General features: G+C 41.9%; 1 protein-coding gene across 1 annotated transcript in view; it reads left to right on the top strand.

Moving 5' to 3' along the window:
- LOC115235289 (fasciclin-1-like) overlaps positions 1-17784 on the top strand; it is a 221705-nt gene that overhangs the window by 149976 nt on the left and 53945 nt on the right. The window contains exon 2 of the mRNA XM_029806959.1: positions 5194-5329. Coding sequence (XP_029662819.1) covers positions 5194-5329 — 136 coding nt within the window. The remainder of the gene's footprint in view (positions 1-5193; positions 5330-17784) is intronic.

Below are 17784 nucleotides of genomic sequence, written 5' to 3'. Positions count from 1 at the left end.
TGTTGTTCTTGGCTTTGCGACGTTATTCTTGATTGCCGCCACATCGAGACGACGATCTCTCGACTACTACGTCGAGATGATATTGCTGTTCCCTGTCAATGCATCGAAGTGATGTTAGCGAGTGTGATCCCCCCAAAATAACGTATATTGACACAAGTCTGCTTCGTTATTGAGTCTGTTGAGCATGTTGAATAGTTTTAGATTGAATATTTTAAAGGGGAGAAAATGTCGCGCGACATATTAATTTGCATGTGATCGTGTGCATCCGATCAAATCTATTCGCATGGATGAATCACTTCGTCGCATAATAAATAAATGTAGAATTGAACGAACACGCGTCATCATTATCAATAAATCACTGCTTTGTGCGCTATCGAAACTCTTGAGGGAATGCGAGGATGAAATCTAAACATTTCGCTCTTTAATCCCGTAAGAAATTTTATAATACATATATATCATATATATCAAAAATTAAAATATTGTAGAATATAAAAGAATTTCGCAGAAATGTATGCTTAGGAGATTCCGCAAAATTTTGATCTACTTTTATGTCGCCTAGATTATACCGACTTCTACGAGAATATATTCCAAGTGTTCTAACTCGGTGAACTCATATAAAGCACTAAAGCGCGCTCGTACGGATGAGCTGGCATAATAATATGCAGATTAATCGCAGCTCTTTGACGCGTGAATGTAATTCGCAAAGCGAATTCAGGCTCTCGCCTGAGTGACGATATCGTTGACTCATAAACGACGAGGTACATCTCGTCCCGACCCTGAATGAAAGCTCACCCATTCGCATAAATATCCGTATCCGTCGAGGGTGCGATCGTTGGGGTGTATAGGAGAATAAAAACAAGGGAGAGAAGTGATATACAACAAAAACAAATCCACGCGATCGTAGAAACGCGAAAAGTTTAAGGGCGTCCCCCGATGTCCAATACATCTTAATATATAATGTAATGGATTTAAAACGGTGATGTACAGTCCTCGTTCATCAAGTATATCTGATTAACGACTTATCATTATTTTTTAAACAACAATTTGTATTTTTGCTCGCGAAAGTAACGAACGATGTGTACCTATATATTTTAGGATACTCTCGCCAAGATAGCCTCTGCGAACGAAACGGAGAGATAGAAGCACGCGAATCGAATGTCGCTTTATTAGTGCAACCGTGGAAAGTTCCAAGTCGCAACATGAACCAGCGCCGCAGGAGAACTTTTTAATGCGTAAACTCATCTTAATTGAATTTCGTTACTTTCATTTTACAGTGGACGCAAGTCCATCTCTAGTTCTAGTTCATCTTCTATTCAAGTTCGCGAACTCGTAAAAACAAAAAGTCCTCGCGTTTTTCGTCTTTTTTTCTTGTTTTTTAATGTACATAATAACTGAAATTAAATGTGGCTGTTATATCTGCTTTGCGACAAAGATACAATACAGTGTGCAATTAGAACTTGACGTTTAAACTAGAGAAAGCGATATTTCCAAAACGAGAAATGAGGCTTTAAAAAATGACGAAGCGTAAATAATGATGCCACGTTGCGAGAATGAGTCTCGTAAAAATATTACAGCACCCGGAAATAATACAAAAGCCATTAATTTCATCAATTGAAATAATTAAATTTCGAGTTGAAATAATCATTATTCTCTTTGTATTATATCTACGTGCATTATGATAAATGCACAATGTAACAACGAAAATACAAACAGGATATTTAACTTTACGTTAATTATTTCTCTGTAACGAAAATAATAAGCACGGTTTTAAAAGAATATATATAGCCGATGTATAGCACAACGACTGATGTATGTCGTGAGATAAAATGCCTCGAGGGCAACGTGAACATGAATTAAGACATGGAACATAAAATTAAGATTCATTTCGCATTAATTTATTGTATCCGTAATTTTAACACGAGGACGTAAATCTTCGCCAATAACTGAATTTTCACAAGTCGTCTCTAGTTTTGAAAAATGTTTGAACGAGCACGAAGATTATTCTCGATAATTATGCTTGAATCTACTAAATGCAAACAATTTTGAAAAGTAGAACACGGAAAATAATGCATATAGCGTTTATTTCGAAAGCACGTGAGACGACACGTGAGATGATGACAAATACCGCTGCAAAATTATCCTCAGAACGCGTGATATTTCGAAAGCATGTAACGCGATAAAATAATACCAGAAAAAGAAAATAGAAAATCTATTTTAGCGTACAATTTAATCTAATTTCCGCGACGAGTCGCGATAGTTTCTCAACATTTCCGATTCAGCGCGATTATATTTCATGGAAACATCCGGAATCGTCTTTCCCTCGTTTAACCTATCGCGACTATTTTTATTCATCGTAAAAAATAGCAAATTTACAAATGCAAATATTTGCATGTATTAATAACACATAATATAATATATATATATATATACTGCTATGCGTTCGGCGCGCTCGGTAAACATCCCTTTTATATCCTGATAGTTTTGTCAACAAATTTGATAGATGCAAGTCGAGTGAGCGTATTTTTAAACGTGCAAATTTTTTAAATAGTTTGTTCATCTTGACACGAGTCTTTTGATTTAATTTAAGAAATCAAAAAGTCTCTAAATATCAAAAAGTCTCTGTAAAGACACTTAAAAGATGTCTTAACCGTTCAAATCTCCTTCAAATGGTTTTTAGTTCCTTGTGGCAGGTTCTAAGATGCCGTGTATCTAAAGTGACTTTAAAAACCTCGAGTTTTTCGCGATTCGAGGTCCCTCGAGTGGCTGATATTATACAATACTTGATAAAACTCTTGTGTCTACCAAGACAATCGACATGCGAAACAGGACGTCTCGATTACCAAGCTGGAAATCTTTTTCTATCTGAGGAACTGTTTTTGTCATGTCTCTCTCTCTCTCTCTCTCTCTCTCTCCTTTTGTCTATTATCCCCGACCAATCCCGTCACTCTCTCGGGCTCGCCTCGACGAACCAACTCGCATTAATTGCCGGGAGTCACGACATGTCTCCATTACTCAAGAGCTTCGTTAAAGGGAGGCGAAAGGGATAAGAGAGCGCCGCGAGGATAAGGGACGAGGGAGATAAAGGAGGTCGCAGCCATGTTTCACCATTATTTTTCACAAATTGGGCCCGCGTCGCCGTTATCCTTAACGAGAATTGAACGACGGGCCCCCGTTGTACAAGGAATGAAAAAAAAAGGATTTCCGTATTTTTCGCGCCTTCGTAAAAAAATTTCGTTTGCCTTATTATGAGATATTTCTGTTATTTCTCCATAAATAATTCCGAATCGCGTCGCGTCTCATCGAGTTTTCAATTTTAAGATCTAAATTTATATCGCGCACGGGAAGACGCGATATCGATTATCGTGAAATATAGAAGCGTCGTGAATGAACCGCATCCTCGTACATATAGCTTCCATTAATTAATCAGAAATTTCCTGCCGACACCACCGACCGACCAATACAACTAATAGACCTTGCTCCCCGAATCTCCCTGCCAATTATCCCGCCGTGTACTAATTAGCATATATGGCCGCGGTAACAAAGTTTCCCGCCTCCGACAATGTCGTCCGCGAAACTTACAGCTTTAATAACTCGTGAACTAGTGAACTCGTGATTTTACAATCGAAACGTAATTCCAAAGCCTTCCCAAAAGTTGTTTGTGATTTGTAGAGCGGAATTAACATTAAAAAATCGAGGCAAAATCGGTAATTTTATTACTTTTAATCTGAAAATAAAAATGTTGTAGACGAGTTTGATGACACTAAAAAAAAAAAAAATACATTTAACGCTGGATGTAGGACATGACCGCGCATTGAAACGGGAAAATATAAAATGCAAAAGTACTCTATTAACTTCGACAAAGTCGAAGGACTCAAACAACTGTCTGTGTGTTAGAGCGAGCGAGTATTGTCGCGGCGGAAAAATCACCGGCAAGGTACACCTCCTGCGTACGGAAACTTTAGCAGTTTATTATAGCCGAGCGCCGACATAGTTCTCCCTCGTAGCGGAGTTTCAAGCAATGAGACGAAATAATCGCGTTTTTACGATAGTCGTGCCGAGTTTTACGAGAATCGGAAGCCTCGGCGACGCTTTTGTGCGGTAAAACTTGTTCGAATGCCACACGCGTCATAAAATCGACAAAGCGAACCATAGCAGCGCGGCGCGGGTTTTATCATATATATACTACTGGCCGACATACTTTCCGCGTCTAATGCGAATGAATTCGTTTTTGTACGTTCCAGAGTCCGTAGAATCGTTCGGATGCATAAATGTCGTGCACAAATGTCGCGAGTGTTGAATTAAAAAAATTTCATTAAAATATTTTATGCTCTCTTATTACGACAACGTTGCGATATAATAATAATTGTAATAATATAATAATTACAATATAAAATCACAAAAGCAGTAATTATGCAGCGATTAATAACTACGTTTAAAAAGCAAAAATCAAAAAATGTAACACGAAATGTTTAAAATCGCGCAGTGAAAAATATTCAACGTTTTAAAGTGTCTAATATCTTTCAGTGGTATGTTTTTTCCCCAACTCCCAAGCGACGCGACAGTGGACGGAAAAGGGAGAAAAGCTCTACAACAGGAAGGGTGAACTCGTAATACCCGTCGGTAGATCGGACTTTATATCCGGCTAATTAAGCATTGATAGCTAACGAGGTTCCTTTGTGCCGCCGCCGCCACCGCCGCGAGCGGATGAAAGTCCACGGAAAATTTCAACCGACACGTCGGATTAAATGCTTTAACTCGCGCGTAGTAGCGTCGAACCCGTGTTTGCCCGAATTCGAGATGCAAACTGCGAGAACTTTAATCCCCGCTGATGCGAATTACTCGAGACATGTTCCCGTCGTAGGGAGATGGAGGGATTCCCTTTTTTTCTCTTGACGAAGAAGAAGCGTTCGAGCCGACGTCAGAATCGATCCGGCCTCGTTTCCTGCTTTATTATACGGGGACGATGATTAATTTAACGACCTCCTGTAAGCCGGTCCTCTTTTGAGCGCCGCGAGCGATTGTTTGATTTTGTTCGGGGAGCGCCATGTGGGGTCGCATAGAATATAATGTGGCATTTCTTTTTTCCTCCTTTTTTTGTATGCATCGCGCGTCCGTTAATTATACTGGCGCGATCAACAAAGAGATGGCTAGATCAAACTCGCTTTAAAACCGTATTGCGATTTTCTGTTACAGTTTTATCAGCTCCTGGAAGCCAGTCAAGTGGCCAATACGACTCTCACATATCGCCACGTGACTGTGTTTGCGCCGACTAATCGAGCATTCCAGAAATACAATGGAAGCACGAAGAATCTGGTTTTGTATCATATGTGTGAGTATATCGTAATATCTATATTTCATTAATTTCCCTAAAATGAAGACATAGGATATATCATTTAAACGATAGCAATGATACTTTGCAAAAATACAGAAGTGGAGATTTTTTTCTACTAATAATATTAAATATCAAAATTGCAATAAAAACCGCACATTCTGTAATTAAAAAATTGAAGACGTATTAGCAAATTTTATGAAATAATCTGATAAAATGATAAATTTATATGACAAAGAACAAAGCATATGTGTATGTGTGTGCGCATGCGATCAATATTTAAAATCTTCACGCGTCTGCAAAATCTACAAACAATCAAGAAAATTTCGTTGTCTCCTCTATTGTACTATCACGTATTTTCCGGAATAGGCCGCGACGACGCGGGAAAATTCTCGACACGATCGGAAACTCAATTTCCACAGTTTGCGCGAGGCCGTCTCTGCCTCTGCCGCATCTGCATTATTTCCTTTCTTCGTCCGGCTTTCGCGTTGCGCCGCGCCGAAGTGCATTAGCTTCACCGAGCTGAGTTTCGGTATTTCGCGCTTTGATCTCGACCGGAGCCGGCCGAGCGTTTGCATCCGTAATGCATCCGCCGAGTCGGAAGATGCATTCGATATGCGCGCCGGACGTTTACGCGCTTTCGTAATTCAGGGCTTCTTCAATGACTACGAATATAACGGGAAGCAATGGTGATGGTAATGTCCGTTATCGACGTATTCGCGTTTACGACCATTCGACCATCCATTTGGGCATTCATCGATGTGGATCCTAAAAGGGAGGGACGAGGAAAGGGCATTGTTGCGATTGAGCGTAGCTGACTAATATCGCGCGGCGTCAGCGAGCCGACATGTCAGCCGATCCGTCCACGTTAATGCATCCTGTTGCACTTTATTGTACGTCGGGTGGAAATCGAAACGAGATTGCGCGCGAGACAATTGCATTCACGCGAAATTGTTCTCATTCCGAAGATCGGAGAAATAGTCCGCTTTTTAATATTTCGATGCAAAAGTATTTAGCTACCATAAATTTCGAAGTAATCAGACAATAATTTCTTCGACGGTCGGAAAAACACAGAAGAGTACGTAAAAAATCAATAAAATCGTCAGCAGTAAAGACTAATATTTTTAAGACATATATATATTATTTTACGTGTTCCATCTGAATAAAAATGATCTCTCCGAATAGAGAATAAATTTTATCAAATCGTTTTCTCGATCGTGCATCGAAGTCATCGTTAGGTCATCCGGTCACCTAAGAGACGACCTACCGTCTTTGATCAATAATGGACACACGCGGGCAAACAACCTGCTCAATCAAAATCCGTATTATCCTTAGCGGGTTATGGTAAACGCGACGACGAGCCTCGTTAGGCGCACCCTCGTTCGCTTCGCCTCGTCACGTCTCGTCGTCTTCGCGTCCGTCGTTCGTGTGTTTACGATGTCGCGCGCGGTGTGTAATTTCGTCGCGCGATGTTTGCATTGCCACGCGCGCGCGGGGGGACGACATGGAGAAACGCTTACCAGGGATGGTCGCATCGGCGTGGCATGGCGCCATCGATCTCGACGGAGACTCGAAGGCAAACACACGTTAGAACGGCCTCCGCTCCCTTCAGCGCGTGCCCTTCCGTGCTTGCGTTAAACCCGGCGATAAGAAAGGGCCGCGCCTTCGGCCGCACAACCGGCCACACTGGGAAATAATTAATCCGATTTGAACAGCTAAGCCGCGCGCGCGTAACCCTCTCTTGGTGAGCGTCGCACCGGAAAACGAGCGTTTCATGGAGCAAGACAGGGTGGACATTATTATTATGCGAGCTTTGCGGCGAACTTGAATCGAGCGATTCAAGAACGCCCGGAGGACAGCAAGTATCTGGAGAAGCGTAAAAGAAAGGGTTTATTGATAAAAAGAAATTAAGATCTCTATTTTTTATCATATAAAAAGAGAATAATTTGATAAGTAATATTTTACAATTATAAAAATTGTAACTGTATAATCTTTATAATTATGTATTTTATATGCTTTGAGCGTGATGGAAAATTTCTTTCAATTATTTTTAGAAAAAATCGAGCTACACACGTATGTGTGTGGCTAATCTGAGAAAAATTTTTGTCTCTTGAAACTCGTATATTCGCCACAATAAAAGTATCAAAATAAACTTCTCTACAGCTGTCAACGTTACATTCTTGCGTACTTATTCTTTAAGACCGTTTTTCTCCACCGGGAATAATGTCGCGAGTTACCCGGACGAATTACCTCGGAGACCACCGCGGGAAACGTTCGGACTAAATAATCAAAGGTCGTAAGGTCGTCGACTTTTCGTTGACGCGATCAATGTTATTCGGCCCGAGACATTTTTTCCGTAAAACTACGACGACGACGACAACGGGAACGAAGAGAAGGAGCGTCGTCGTCGGTGACGTTCGTCGACGGGCCGCTACTTCTATTCCTCGACTGCTCGTCGAACGCTTCGCCTTGTCTTCTTTTTTTTTGTCTGCTCCAGAGCGACGTATTGGAGAGCAAACAGCTCGAACGAAATTACCGCGTGCAAAAGACTTTTTACGAGACGCGTCTTGTGAAAGAGATTGTCAAGAATTACATTATCCTCCTTCCCTTCACCCCGTCATCCGTCTCACTCCTCCCCCCCCCCTTCCCATCCACCGTGATGCGGGGTAAATAAAAGACGCCGGCTTGATGCCCTCGGGAAAGCAGGAGGATAGTTATGCTCGCGTGATGCTGTTGACTGCATCGATTCGACGCTCAAAGCGTAAGCTGAAAATTATTTACTCGAGGTAATGAATGGGAGATAAGTAACTTTGTAACATTACTCACTTTGACATTTTTGTTACGTATTTTCATAATAACGCGACACTTTACGTAAGAATAATATTTTACTTTAGATCCCTCTTGTCACATTAGATTATGATTCTCTCTCCAACCCACGGATATTTGCGCCCGTAACTTTTTAGGCATTTAAGTTCTCGACGTTTTAAATCTCTGCTTTAATTCCCGTATATTTAGATGTTGCGTATTTTTTTTTCGTCACAACTTGCGGATAATAAACTTTGGCGGAATTATAGCAAATTGCAATTTACCCGACCGTAACTTTGGACAAACGTGCGATTCAGTTTTTTTCGTTAGCGCAAAATCCAAACGGAATGGAAAATTCAAGAAGTCGAAACTACGTCTCCCCTTTATACCTCGAGAGAGTGTCGGGTCCCTTTCTCTCGTCTTTCGCGTGCGCGGGCGCGGTAAGAAAAGACTCTCTTTATCTCGTCAAGTCGGCGCCTATCTCGGCGGCACTTTGCCTCGAGCGGTAACAAGAGGGCTGACCCTACGTTCTCTCTCTCTCTCTCTCACTCTCTCTTTCTATCGCGCGCGAATCCACTGCAATTTTGTACATCGCGAAAAGTTTCACAATTAGTCTTGGAACTTTCATAATTCCGCAGCTTAACCCGCCTTGTTTTGCGGCCGAGCGTTACTGCGGTCGGTTTAATTTATCATTTTACCTCTCGCCCCGACTACCTCGACTTTTCCTCGTCTCGCCCCGAACGTGCTCCTCCGTCCCGTTCATTCTTGTCCCACGCGATTTCTCACTCTCAGTCGAATCTCGAAGGCTAGGCCTTCTTAATGATATCTTAATATCCAATTAACTCGAAAGAAATTTTTTCCGAACGAAAATAATTCACATTTAATTATCAATTGTACAAGTTCTGCAATTCGTTGTTTTATAAATTCGGCTTTTAAATGTTTTCAAATGTCTCGTAGGTTTGGAGTTGTAAACAGAATAAAAATTCATTACTATTTCTAAAGCGACCGAAGAAAGCATTCGAGTTGTATTCGCAATAAAATTTGGATGGAAGAAACTTTTACGAGTGTAGCGACACAGGTGTAGGGATACGACGGCAGAAGCTTACAGTCGAGAACGCCAAGTATTATCCTACTTTAAATACATAGATGGTCGAGTAAAGATTTAAGGAGCGTAGGCCAGCCGCAGTCGCAACTCGCGGTCGCTGTTCATTCCGAAAAGTTAGATTACCGCAAGATAATGCTTTGCAAAACGGCGCACCGGTGTGGCTAAAGTCGCACGGGGTCAACAAAGAACATTTCTACCTATCGCACGTATTTTCGGGAACGATTATATTTGAATTTTTCAAGAGTTCCGATGTATCCCGCAAAGAATCTGATCGTGATAAGAGGCGTAGCAAATTTTAAATCAGTTTCCAGAATATCTTACGATAGGAGACTTTTAAGCCCCTTCTCTCTCTCGTTTCCACGCGCGTTGCAAGCTCGCGTATCGTCGAAATATTCCTGAATGGAATACGAATCCTATTGCGGATTCTCCGTTGGGAACACTCGACGCTCACTGTTAAGAATCTACGGCTACGAACAATCGCGGATATGACAATTCAAAACATTTCGAGCTAGACGAGACGCTCTTTCATCCCGTTCGTGACATGCGACGGTGACAATGGCGGGATATTTCGACTTCCGGTAAATTTAGTCGCGGAAAGTTAAAGACTTCGGTCGCTTCGGGGACGAAGAAGGCGCGGAGGGGGACAAGCAAAGAAGATCCTTTGGAGAGAGGCTTGTGTCGGTCGCTCGATGGGTGACTGCGAGATTGGTGATCAGGAGAGGGGGAGGGCGGATAGGAAAGAGGGGCATGACAAAGGAGAATGGTGCGAACTCTGGCTTCATCGGAAGATGCATTCGATATGCGCGCCGGACGTTTACGCGCTTTCGTAATTCAGGGCTTCTTCAATGACTACGAATATAACGGGAAGCAATGGTGATGGTAATGTCCGTTATCGACGTATTCGCGTTTACGACCATTCGACCATCCATTTGGGCATTCATCGATGTGGATCCTAAAAGGGAGGGACGAGGAAAGGGCATTGTTGCGATTGAGCGTAGCTGACTAATATCGCGCGGCGTCAGCGAGCCGACATGTCAGCCGATCCGTTCACGTTAATGCATCCTGTTGCACTTTATTGTACGTCGGGTGGAAATCGAAACGAGATTGCGCGCGAGACAATTGCATTCACGCGAAATTGTTCTCATTCCGAAGATCGGAGAAATAGTCCGCTTTTTAATATTTCGATGCAAAAGTATTTAGCTACCATAAATTTCGAAGTAATCAGACAATAATTTCTTCGACGGTCGGAAAAACACAGAAGAGTACGTAAAAAATCAATAAAATCGTCAGCAGTAAAGACTAATATTTTTAAGACATATATATATTATTTTACGTGTTCCATCTGAATAAAAATGATCTCTCCGAATAGAGAATAAATTTTATCAAATCGTTTTCTCGATCGTGCATCGAAGTCATCGTTAGGTCATCCGGTCACCTAAGAGACGACCTACCGTCTTTGATCAATAATGGACACACGCGGGCAAACAACCTGCTCAATCAAAATCCGTATTATCCTTAGCGGGTTATGGTAAACGCGACGACGAGCCTCGTTAGGCGCACCCTCGTTCGCTTCGCCTCGTCACGTCTCGTCGTCTTCGCGTCCGTCGTTCGTGTGTTTACGATGTCGCGCGCGGTGTGTAATTTCGTCGCGCGATGTTTGCATTGCCACGCGCGCGCGGGGGGACGACATGGAGAAACGCTTACCAGGGATGGTCGCATCGGCGTGGCATGGCGCCATCGATCTCGACGGAGACTCGAAGGCAAACACACGTTAGAACGGCCTCCGCTCCCTTCAGCGCGTGCCCTTCCGTGCTTGCGTTAAACCCGGCGATAAGAAAGGGCCGCGCCTTCGGCCGCACAACCGGCCACACTGGGAAATAATTAATCCGATTTGAACAGCTAAGCCGCGCGCGCGTAACCCTCTCTTGGTGAGCGTCGCACCGGAAAACGAGCGTTTCATGGAGCAAGACAGGGTGGACATTATTATTATGCGAGCTTTGCGGCGAACTTGAATCGAGCGATTCAAGAACGCCCGGAGGACAGCAAGTATCTGGAGAAGCGTAAAAGAAAGGGTTTATTGATAAAAAGAAATTAAGATCTCTATTTTTTATCATATAAAAAGAGAATAATTTGATAAGTAATATTTTACAATTATAAAAATTGTAACTGTATAATCTTTATAATTATGTATTTTATATGCTTTGAGCGTGATGGAAAATTTCTTTCAATTATTTTTAGAAAAAATCGAGCTACACACGTATGTGTGTGGCTAATCTGAGAAAAATTTTTGTCTCTTGAAACTCGTATATTCGCCACAATAAAAGTATCAAAATAAACTTCTCTACAGCTGTCAACGTTACATTCTTGCGTACTTATTCTTTAAGACCGTTTTTCTCCACCGGGAATAATGTCGCGAGTTACCCGGACGAATTACCTCGGAGACCACCGCGGGAAACGTTCGGACTAAATAATCAAAGGTCGTAAGGTCGTCGACTTTTCGTTGACGCGATCAATGTTATTCGGCCCGAGACATTTTTTCCGTAAAACTACGACGACGACGACAACGGGAACGAAGAGAAGGAGCGTCGTCGTCGGTGACGTTCGTCGACGGGCCGCTACTTCTATTCCTCGACTGCTCGTCGAACGCTTCGCCTTGTCTTCTTTTTTTTTGTCTGCTCCAGAGCGACGTATTGGAGAGCAAACAGCTCGAACGAAATTACCGCGTGCAAAAGACTTTTTACGAGACGCGTCTTGTGAAAGAGATTGTCAAGAATTACATTATCCTCCTTCCCTTCACCCCGTCATCCGTCTCACTCCTCCCCCCCCCCTTCCCATCCACCGTGATGCGGGGTAAATAAAAGACGCCGGCTTGATGCCCTCGGGAAAGCAGGAGGATAGTTATGCTCGCGTGATGCTGTTGACTGCATCGATTCGACGCTCAAAGCGTAAGCTGAAAATTATTTACTCGAGGTAATGAATGGGAGATAAGTAACTTTGTAACATTACTCACTTTGACATTTTTGTTACGTATTTTCATAATAACGCGACACTTTACGTAAGAATAATATTTTACTTTAGATCCCTCTTGTCACATTAGATTATGATTCTCTCTCCAACCCACGGATATTTGCGCCCGTAACTTTTTAGGCATTTAAGTTCTCGACGTTTTAAATCTCTGCTTTAATTCCCGTATATTTAGATGTTGCGTATTTTTTTTTCGTCACAACTTGCGGATAATAAACTTTGGCGGAATTATAGCAAATTGCAATTTACCCGACCGTAACTTTGGACAAACGTGCGATTCAGTTTTTTTCGTTAGCGCAAAATCCAAACGGAATGGAAAATTCAAGAAGTCGAAACTACGTCTCCCCTTTATACCTCGAGAGAGTGTCGGGTCCCTTTCTCTCGTCTTTCGCGTGCGCGGGCGCGGTAAGAAAAGACTCTCTTTATCTCGTCAAGTCGGCGCCTATCTCGGCGGCACTTTGCCTCGAGCGGTAACGAGAGGACTGACCCTACGCTCTCTCTCTCACTCTCTCTTTCTATCGCGCGCGAATCCACTGCAATTTTGTACATCGCGAAAAGTTTCACAATTAGTCTTGGAACTTTCATAATTCCGCAGCTTAACCCGCCTTGTTTTGCGGCCGAGCGTTACTGCGGTCGGTTTAATTTATCATTTTACCTCTCGCCCCGACTACCTCGACTTTTCCTCGTCTCGCCCCGAACGTGCTCCTCCGTCCCGTTCATTCTTGTCCCACGCGATTTCTCACTCTCAGTCGAATCTCGAAGGCTAGGCCTTCTTAATGATATCTTAATATCCAATTAACTCGAAAGAAATTTTTTCCGAACGAAAATAATTCACATTTAATTATCAATTGTACAAGTTCTGCAATTCGTTGTTTTATAAATTCGGCTTTTAAATGTTTTCAAATGTCTCGTAGGTTTGGAGTTGTAAACAGAATAAAAATTCATTACTATTTCTAAAGCGACCGAAGAAAGCATTCGAGTTGTATTCGCAATAAAATTTGGATGGAAGAAACTTTTACGAGTGTAGCGACACAGGTGTAGGGATACGACGGCAGAAGCTTACAGTCGAGAACGCCAAGTATTATCCTACTTTAAATACATAGATGGTCGAGTAAAGATTTAAGGAGCGTAGGCCAGCCGCAGTCGCAACTCGCGGTCGCTGTTCATTCCGAAAAGTTAGATTACCGCAAGATAATGCTTTGCAAAACGGCGCACCGGTGTGGCTAAAGTCGCACGGGGTCAACAAAGAACATTTCTACCTATCGCACGTATTTTCGGGAACGATTATATTTGAATTTTTCAAGAGTTCCGATGTATCCCGCAAAGAATCTGATCGTGATAAGAGGCGTAGCAAATTTTAAATCAGTTTCCAGAATATCTTACGATAGGAGACTTTTAAGCCCCTTCTCTCTCTCGTTTCCACGCGCGTTGCAAGCTCGCGTATCGTCGAAATATTCCTGAATGGAATACGAATCCTATTGCGGATTCTCCGTTGGGAACACTCGACGCTCACTGTTAAGAATCTACGGCTACGAACAATCGCGGATATGACAATTCAAAACATTTCGAGCTAGACGAGACGCTCTTTCATCCCGTTCGTGACATGCGACGGTGACAATGGCGGGATATTTCGACTTCCGGTAAATTTAGTCGCGGAAAGTTAAAGACTTCGGTCGCTTCGGGGACGAAGAAGGCGCGGAGGGGGACAAGCAAAGAAGATCCTTTGGAGAGAGGCTTGTGTCGGTCGCTCGATGGGTGACTGCGAGATTGGTGATCAGGAGAGGGGGAGGGCGGATAGGAAAGAGGGGCATGACAAAGGAGAATGGTGCGAACTCTGGCTTCTAGGTAACTTAACTGCACCTTCGGTCTTTGTGCGAAACTTAAAGACACTGTATAGTCTGAGTATATAGGAAACGCTCGCGGGGACGAAAGGGGTATATATACATATATATATATATATGTGTGTGTATGTGTGTATGCGCGCCGTCGACTTTAAGTTCGTGCCCCACGGAAGTTGGTTACACAGTGCTCTACGTGCCGAGGAACAAGCCGTTCGAGCGTCTGTGACACATCTCGTAGCCACAGGCCAGGAAAGGGGCGGCTTCGTTTGTCTTGTCGGGGACTGCGAGAACTTGCCAAGTGCACGGGAGATGAAGAGTGAGGAGGAGGCGGTGAGATCTCGCCGTTTACTCCCGGTTGATCGAGTTTATTATTGACCTGTTATTGAATCACGGTGGAGTGCCGGTTATGAGAATTAGCGGAGAAACGCCGTGAGCTTACGTCGAGGAGAGGATTTATTCGATATAAATCCGGCATTCGCTTAGCGAACTATGCGATCATCGAGCGTGTAAATTGACAAGATTTTTTAAAAGTTTAAATAAAGATTAATGGGACTTTAGATTTTTTTAAACTTCTCGTGTACATAATTATTTTATTAAACTTTTTATAATATTTGCCAGTATATTAACAGTTTTCTCTGCATATTCTCGTTAAAGAAAGCGAAAGATTAAAATTCCGACAGATCTAAATATACACGAGTCGCAAAAAGAAAGAGCCGCTTTGATGTGGCGGTAATCCCTACAGATTTTAATCTCGTTTAATTCCGCAACGTTTTATCGCGTGTACGCTACCGGCATAATCGTGCATGCGCCACCAGAAATTCCAATCTGCTCCTCGTGGCGGGTGGCGGTCTCGCCCCGCTGAGTTTAAACCAATTAAGATAAGACCACCGGATGAATCATCTCGTGTAATAATTTTTCAAATGCGCGCATCTGCATTTTCGCGCCGAGTAAAACGAGGACGCATTTTCCTCGTCAAGCGAAACGAGGATTCGTCATGACATCGGGGAAAGACGACGGAAGAAAGCGCAAAAAAAAAAAAAAATAGAAAAATTGCTCTCGACACTTTCCGGCTGTCGACCGCGTGTCGCTACGTCAGAAAAATCTTAATTATGTCATATAAATGCCAAGACGGCTAAAGAATTGCATTCAAGACTCGGCGCGATAATGAAACGAGACTTAAATGCGACCGCCCGTCGCGTTTATAGGTTGTAATTAAAATCTTTTTAAAAAACGCGCTTTCTCTCTTTCTCAGCGAGACTCTTGCACCACTCATAAACTTCTTCCTAATTGCTTTCGTATCTAATGCCGGTTGTTACAATCATGGACCTGCGTACTTTATGTTATAATAAAACAAGCCGGTCGATGTGCGCCGCGAACTGCACAGTTATTGTGCACGCAAAAAAAAAACACATTTTCTTTTAAATAATTTATCGCAATATGTACAAACTTTGTACGATATGTACAAACGTAATTATCTTCCACCGTACTTAATGATTTCGATGATAATGTGCACTTCTCTCTCTCTCTCTCTTTCTGATCTTTCAGATATAATTCTTTGCGAATTGTAATATATTATTTTTCTAAACTATAAAAAAAAAGAAAACTGCGCATAGCATGGCACTAACAAGGGTTTGTAGAAATAGCGAAACTTTAAAAACTTTTAACAAATTATCTTAATAAAAACCCATTATCTTAATAAAAACGAATAATTTATGTAATGAGTCCGGTGCCGCGCATTCGTGACCGCGCGAGAAAACAGTTGGCGTCTCATTACACCTTCTCCGCGATGACTCGCTCTCGGAACGACGTAATTATGCTGAAACTTCTTTTTTCCGTGTGCCCGGAGAATCAACGATACCATCGCGCCCGCGTACGGAGGCCGGCGTCGCATTCGTACCCCACGACGAGAATAAATTGGCTACATTTTCGCGAGAAATCTGCCCGCGCATTTATTATTGCCGACGCTGATACGGCGCGGACGTTCGCGCATGGCGCTGATAACTTACGACCGTCGCTTTTTCAAGCCCGCTCAAGTATTCGCCCTTACACACACGCTGGAAGTAGTCGAAATTCCGCGGAGTATCGCCCGGCTTTAATTAATCGGGTACGAAACGAAACCGCATCGCGCGCAGAACGACGCTTATCCGTCAGTGACTCAAATTGGTCCGCGTGGCTTGGATGGCTACAAAATACCCCAAGGGGCATCCCCTGCGAGAATGAAATACAGCCCTGCTCCCATTCCACGACGCTGGCATTCAAGTTGGATTAAATGCGAAGAAGACCTAATGAAGGCCACCAACCCTCTTCCACGCAACCCAATGACGCGAAGCGGCAATAACGGGTGGCATCGTATAAATAAAACCTCCGCCGTCGCACTTCAAACGAGAAAAGAGAAAATAGAACGAAGAAGAGGATTAAGAGAAGTGAAAGATAAATAAAACGAATATTCAAGGAGATAACACGTAAGATAATAGAAAAATCCTTCAATTTCCCTCTTCTTGCTACAAGAAATTATATTTGGATGTAAGTATTGTACAATTAATTTATCGTTAATTTATTACTCTAATCCTGTATTTATATCTTGCGAAATAAATTTAATAAATAATGGGAGTTGCTCAATCATTAATATTACCGTATGCGCAACTCACGAATAAATCATCATTTAAATGCAGCATATAATTGCACAGTTTTGGACTTATATCAAAAACTACTGCTTGAAATAAAAAAAACTCAAGTACTTTTATTACTTAATTTTTCGAAAACTTTCTTGTTACAGCTTTTTATTACGCAAGTTTAGATATACCCTATATATATGACTTTCGAGTAATTTATAAGAATAAATAATGCAGAAAATTGATTCGCTGCATCTCATTGCAAAGTCAGATTTTTACGTACTAATATTTGTGATGTAATATTCACGATAATATTATATTACGAATTGGAAAGATTAAAGCAAAATATAATTTAAGCACGCTGTATATTACTGATTTTGTTACTGCCGACTTCTTTCGACGTATACCGTGCTATTGTTTACCTACGGTGGCCTTGCTACACTGCCGAATTCTTGTAAAGTATATCGTGTTATTGTTTATTTACGCATAGTGTGTGTGTGTGTGTGGATCTTGTATTATCTCAGTTCCTTGCCGCCCGCGGACGAAAATAGACGTGTTCTTCCACGCTATGCGTGTGTTGGTTGGACCTTATTTTTGGATTTTGATCTCTTCTACAGAGGATTTAATCTTTTTTTTTCGTGTAATTAATTTATTAAAAGTAAGATTAGTAAAATTGAAATAAATGTGCGTGCGTATACTATTTGTTAGTAACGAAGATAACATTGTATGAATACGATTGCGTGATTTTCCAATGTCGAACGAATCACAGCTTCGTGCAAATGTGATTTTAGTGTTCTCCCGTCGCGATATAAAATAAAGTGTGAGATTAATCGTGTCGAGAGTACTACGTAGTAGTATGCGCGTGATCGTAATTAACTGTGTTTTCGCGAATGAGTGTCGTATAAATGCCATGAAGGAGCAGCAAGGGACAAACGAGCAAAGAAAGGAAGAGAAGGAAGAGAAGTTGAATTTTCTGCATTATTTATTCTTATAAATTATTTATAAAATATTTATATATAAAATATTTATTAGTTTATTAATATTTATTAAATTATATTATTCATTAAA

This window comes from Formica exsecta, unplaced genomic scaffold, assembly GCF_003651465.1.
Source record: "Formica exsecta isolate Colony F162 unplaced genomic scaffold, ASM365146v1 scaffold218, whole genome shotgun sequence".
In the NCBI taxonomy this organism is placed as follows: domain Eukaryota; kingdom Metazoa; phylum Arthropoda; class Insecta; order Hymenoptera; family Formicidae; genus Formica; species Formica exsecta.
The sequence above is the reverse complement of the archived record's forward strand: the minus strand, read 5'-3'. Positions and strand labels throughout refer to the sequence as shown.